This window comes from Alexandromys fortis, unplaced genomic scaffold (genome assembly GCF_014885135.2).
Source record: "Alexandromys fortis isolate MF-2015 unplaced genomic scaffold, M_Fortis_MF-2015_v1.1 scaffold_80, whole genome shotgun sequence".
NCBI lineage: Eukaryota > Metazoa > Chordata > Mammalia > Rodentia > Cricetidae > Alexandromys > Alexandromys fortis.
This window is the reverse complement of record NW_026068174.1, coordinates 75,231-81,408: the sequence shown is the minus strand read 5'-3', so window position 1 is coordinate 81,408 and position 6,178 is coordinate 75,231. Positions and strand designations below refer to the sequence as shown.

General features: G+C 42.8%; 1 protein-coding gene across 1 annotated transcript in view; it reads right to left on the bottom strand.

Moving 5' to 3' along the window:
• Window positions 1–1,517: 1,517 nt before the first annotated feature.
• LOC126492282 (schlafen family member 9-like) overlaps window positions 1,518–6,178 on the bottom strand; it is a 15,637-nt gene continuing 10,976 nt past the window's right edge. Inside the window, exons 4-5 of the mRNA XM_050128579.1 lie at window positions 3,946–4,723; window positions 1,518–3,776 (exon numbers count right to left, since the gene is read on the bottom strand). Coding sequence (XP_049984536.1) covers window positions 2,978–3,776; window positions 3,946–4,723 — 1,577 coding nt within the window. The 3' untranslated portion in view covers window positions 1,518–2,977. The remainder of the gene's footprint in view (window positions 3,777–3,945; window positions 4,724–6,178) is intronic.

The following is a 6,178-nucleotide window of genomic DNA, read 5'->3' as shown; positions in this document are numbered from 1 at the left end:
AAGTATTCATCTCTTTAGAATATTCCCCTTTAAATGAAAACAAACATTTATAAACTATATTTGGGAATTTGGACATAGTTCTTTCCAAACTGCTTCCTGCTTTTTGTTGGGCATAATATTTTAGGGGCTTCACAGAGACGTCTTGGGGAATCTTTATTCATCAAACAACACTAGTCTGGAAAGAATCCACAGGTTTTCATCCTCTGTGGAAATAAAAGCACAGCCTTCACTGATATTGCTGGGGCAGAAAGACCTCTCTTCTTGGAGCTGCTGTTCCCCTACTTGCTATGAGCAAATAAGCCCTCTGGAAAAAAAAATGTGACTGCCAAGAAGCTGTGCTAAACTCGTTTTTTTTGTGTGTGTGTGTGTCTAGAATTTTTTTAAGGCTCTCTTAGGTTTTATGTGAATGTAGTTGCCCACATTGGTGCCATTCTGTTGGCAGAGACTCCTTGTTCATTCCTGACTGTCTGGACCTGAAATAATCACACAGAAACTATATTCATTAAAACACTGTTTGGCCAATAGCTTAATCATATTTGTAGTTAGCTCTTACTTCTTAAATTGACCCATTCCTATTATTTTGTATTTTACCTCGAGGCTCATGGTTAACAGCTAACATTCCATCAGGCAGGCGTCTTTCTCCTTTGGGGGCTACATGCCATCTCCCTGATCCTGCCTTCTTTTCTCCTCAATCTACTTGGAATTTTAACATTGCTCTATTCTGCCCATCATAGGCCAAAACAGCTTTATTCATTAACCAATAAAAGCAACACATATACAGAAGGACTTCCCACACCCACTGCCTTTATTTTCTACATTTATATACCCTACTCCAAAAGGGGAAGGGGGAGGCAACAGACTTCATTAACATGATCAAAGGAATAGACAGAGCATCTCTGACCTTTGGTCCTGGTGGAGCTGATACACCTCTGTACTCAAAATACTAACTAACCACCCTATGTCAGAACCTCTGTTTTATAGTCACTTGCTGTCAACAACTTGAAAGAACAAAATAAGCTCAAACTCTCTGACCTCTAGACAAGTTGGAGTGGACTCGCATCTGAGGACCCTCACAGTTCCTCCCTTTCAATTTATTTTAATAAAGCCTGTGCTTCTGCTAAAAGACAGATGGTCGTGCCTGGCTTCAGAGTCTTCTCCCCATTTTCCAGACTTACCTGTCACCGGTACATACATTCTATCATGTACAGTCTGTCTTAGGTTGCATGGGGGAAAGATCATACCCATCACTGACTACCAGCCTCTGTAAACAAAGTGTTAAGGGAGAGGGCACCTCCGGGCTCTGTGTACCTTCGAGCCAATTTTCTGTCAAGAGAGTTCACCAGCCATTAGATAATGATATGCAAGCAGATAATTCTTTGTGATACTCCTATGGCTACAATAAGGTCTGCTAATAAAGGAGTGTAGAGTGACCAGAGGTGGGGTCGCCTTCTAAACTGGTCTAGGATGTTGTTGTGCCAGTGTCACAGCACCCCAAACAAACGACCACAGAGCCGGAATTCGAAGCAAACACAAACAGGTTTATTACAACCCCAAACTTCGTCCACTGTCCAACACTCCAGTGCAGTGGGTGGAGGAGAGCGGTCCTGAGCATTTACAGGTCAGCATTTACATAGGAAAAACCACAAGTGGATCACAGCCTTGTCAGAGGTCTTGGGGTAGCTGACATTTAACCTGATTCTTTATGGCAAGGAGAAGCACAGAATTAAAGAGTAAAATAGATAAAAATACATCAGGCGTGGTTAGTAGCTGTCATTAGTCATGGTCAGTGACCAATTGTAACCTCATCAGTCATACCCAGGGTGTTGGACTCATTCTAGGAACTTGGGGGGACTTGAGATCATAGATAAGAGGAGTGGTCCTAGTTTAGTTCAAATTTGATCCTCACAATATCTTTAACAGTTTGTAGCTACAATCAAAATCCAAATTTGTTCTTTTAAACATATCAAATCTAAGGATATATCATATTAAAATTTTCTCAGACAAGCTCTACTCTTTTTCTAATCAGTAGCATCTTCATAATAAACTACAAACATTAACAGGTCAATACCATAACTCTAGCATAAACACACAGTTTGTGAAAGCACAATTCTCTTAAATCCGTTCTAATCAAAAGACAAAGTTTCTGTGATGGGTGAGCTATGAGTCCTTTTCTGTCCTACAGCTCCTATTGTGCCCTGTTTATACTCTTAGGGGATTTTCCTGAGAGTCTCCACAGGGACATCCCCTAAAGACCCTACCACTCCCAATTAGCATCACTGTAAGGAAGAGGCCCTTATGATGTCAAAGTCTGAGTGACACTCCTGGACATCCCACTGCTGCCCTGTGCTGTGGAGATCCTGCAGCTTTGGGTCTGTGGGTCAGGTCCCCACACTGTGCTCCAGCAGATCATGGATGTTGGAGCAGTCCAGGCATAACTCCTGGTGGGGTCCTGGGCAGCTGAGGTTGGTCCCACTAAATGGGAAACGGAAACATTCTCCCATAGTAACAATTTCTGTGTTGACTCTCCTACACCTGCTTTGCTGGTGCTGCAAAGTGCAGGGTGGGCCCAGGTTTTCTTTTTGGAGACTGGTTGTTTTTAGTCTTTATCTTTAAACTTGTAAATGTATTAAATTTTCATAAATGTATTTATCAATTTAAAGTCAAAGCCTGTTTTAAAAATAAGATATGGCTTAATATATTGCATAGCTTTTATCTAGTTTCAATCCTTTTGGTTCCAATATTTTCACAGCATGTGTCAAATGTACATAATTTTCCCAGGGTTTTCTTCAACTTTGTTGTCAGCCTCAGATCCACAGTGAGTTTTAATGTCCACTGAATATTTTTTGTCAGCATTTTCTGAAACTGTAGGACAAGAATTTTGTTGTATCTTTATCTTTCTTCTTGTACTGAAAACCCTCAACTAGGTTTTGCCTAGAGAATGAGCCTAGGACCTCATGCATCCCATTCAGCTACTGAGCTACATCCTGATAGAGGTAGAATAATCAGGAAACATCAGAATATACAGATGTTTCCTTGCTCTGGAAGCCAAGCAGAGCAATAGGTTGCAGAAAATGCCCGGTTCAACTGAACGGGGGTTAATTCCAAACACAATGCTTTTTTCTAGGCCTGAGAATCGATGGATGCTGTCAAACATATCAGGAGGATAGACAAATGCATCATCCATCTGAGACACTCTCCTCTTCCTCATTTCTCTCAGGAACTGATCTTTATATATATTTCTTTCCTCTTCCGTGCTGAAAAGCACAGCGATATCGTGGGGAGAGTAGCCACTCCTCAAGAAGGAGTTGCACTTATTTGCTACATAGTTCACCATCTCTCTCAAGCTCAAGTGTCTGAGCTCAAAGCTGCCTGTTACACCATGAGCCCAGGTAAATTCATTGAGCATCTCCAGGGACTCAGAAGGGATTGTGCATGGAGGGTTATCTCTGATTTCCTCTAACTTCTTCTGCAAGAACTCAGCTATTTTATCTGCATTGCGTACCACTCTTGTGAGCTCTTCCTTTGGATACTGGCATGAGAAAAGTGGGAGGCCACTCTGTTGCATGTGGCTGGTCTGAAAATAGTCCAGAAAGATCCAGAGAATTCCGGGACAATCTTTCTCTCTCTGAGTGATGAGCTTTGCCTTCTTATACCAGTCCCCATTTTCAGTGCGGAAATTCTGGGCTTCATCAACAATGATGTGTTGGATCATGTCTGTCTCAAACTCAATTTTCATGAAAGTTTTCCGGGTCACTGCCTGGCAAATATTTTTTGCCCTGTAACAGTGAAAAGGACATTAGGTTTTTCTTTAACAGCATCAATGCCCTGTGACACAGCACTGCTGTTATAGGTCTTTGTACTGTCTAATTCCCAAGAATCAGGGTCACTTCAGAGAAATATTCAAGACCAGACTGATAACACACAGATGTAAGATCCAACACTTACCTGATCAAATCCCTCAGGCGCTGATTCTCACAGATGTAGAGAATTCTATCTGCTTCACAATGAAATGTGTTCCTTATCTTTTCCATGATCTTGATGGCCATGACTGTCTTGCCTGACCCTGGTAAGCCATGCACAAACAGTTCCTTGTTTTTGCGGAGATTTTTTGAGAATATCTCATACTGTTGGGCTGTGAGAAGATTCAAAATTTCACAGCCAAGCTGGTCACTCAAGAAAGATCTGAAGTTGAGCAAGACAATCACAAGCGCCTGCAGCAAGGCTTCCATCTCCTGGGTGTTTGCAAGGTTATAGGAGGGTGGGTAATCTATAGGAGAGGGTGACCTCTCACTGGTCTCTTCATTGGTCTTGGATTCCAGGCAGAGAACCTTGGTCGTGACGCACACCCTCCCAGTGTAGCCACCAGTGTTCACTAGCTTCTGCTTGAGAGTAAAGGCAGTGTGGGTACAGTAGTCCTGTGCCCCCTCATCCTGCTGCCCAAAGATGGTGTAGAGGGTGGGAGGGCTATTCTCTGCAATCAGCAGAGCATCACAGATGACTCCCTGCCTCTCTTCCAAGTTCAGGTCCACAGCCCAGCTTCTCGAGAGGATCAGCAGACCACAGGGGACAGAGCACATTTGCTGGCTTAATAAGTCCTTCAGTCCCTCATTCTGTGAGCACAGCTCCTTCCAGAGGGATTCAGGAGTATATTTCAAACATCTTGGTGACACTGGACATGGGAAGAATAAACAAGATTTCAAATAAGTGTTTGTATATTCTTCTATGAATCATATATTATGTTTTTTTCCATATATTATGTTTAAAACAGAGAATTAAGATGATGACCAACACAAAATAAACTCAATGGTATTTCTTGCATTTTTTCCCTGTATATGCTTTGTTTGGGTACATTTCTTACCTTACAGGTCTTTTGCTTATTTATTATTGTTTCCGATTTTGTGTTCTTATGATGTATGTGTGTGTGTTTCTTGTTCTTTTTCTTTGGTTCTTATTTTTTGTTTGTTTTGCCCTATTCTGCTTTGTTTGTTTCAGTTGTCTATTTGTTTTACAGTGGGATAGAGAGGGGAAAGAATGTGGATTTGAGGGTAGGGAGTTATTGAGGAGCTGGGAGGAACAAGGGGTTAAAAAATGTGATCTGAATATGTTGTATGTAAACAATCTGTTTCAACAAAAATAAAGTTATAAAACATTTTCAAATAAAAAGGGAACAAAGCTCCTATGTGCAATATAACTTAAGGAAAATTCTGTCTGTCTGTATCCCCTGTAACTCATATTCCACCAAGCCAATGAAATGATGTTGCCTTCCCATTATCATACACAAAATTCAGTGCCAACCAAAGTGGAAGTTACTAAGCCCAAGGTTGTGCAGAAAAGAAATCTGTGCAGTTATTGTTACATTAGATTCTTCTACTATGGTGAAACCGTGCCTCTCTCATGCGCAGTGGTGATGATGTGCTTAGGGCCAATCCCGTGGCCAGGAGCATCGGCAGGCGCGCATCGGTCAATCCAGGCATGACTCGTTTCCTTACCCCCTATATAAGCAGCTGCCGCTTGGCGCTCGGGGGCCCCTCGCTTCCATTCTCCCTTCAACTAAGAGGCTCCAATAAAGCGTGATTTGCAGAAGAATCCTCGACTCGTGGTCGTCCTTCCCTGCTGGTCAGGGAGTGTGCTGCAACTGGTGCCGAAACCCCGGGATGCTGGGACAAGCTTTGGTACCGAGTGAGGGGCCAAAGAGGATTCAGAGAGACATCAGTGAGTGAGTCTCCCAGGGTCAAGAGGTGCCTCAATGGGTTCCATGCCGACTGACAAGAACCATTAAGGATGATTCAATTGCTCCCCAGCCAATGGAGGAAGGCCATGGTCTGATGGAGGAAGGTCACTGGCTAATAAAGAAACTGGCTTGGCCCATTTTATTGGTTAGAACATAGGTGGGTGGAGTAAACAGAAGAGAATGCTGGGAGGAAGAGGAAGTGAGGTCAGAAGTAATGCAGCTCCTCTCAGAGCCAGATGCCTCAGACAGAGAGGCATGCTCCGCTCTCCGGGGCAGATGCATGCAATGAAGCTCCTCTGACCCAGGATGGACTTAGGCTAGAATCTTCCCGGTAAGTGCACCTTGGGGTGCTTACACAGATGATTAGAAATGGGCTAAATTAATATATGAGAATTAGCCTAGAAGAGGCTGGATAGAAATGGGTCAAGCAGTGTTTAAATGAATACA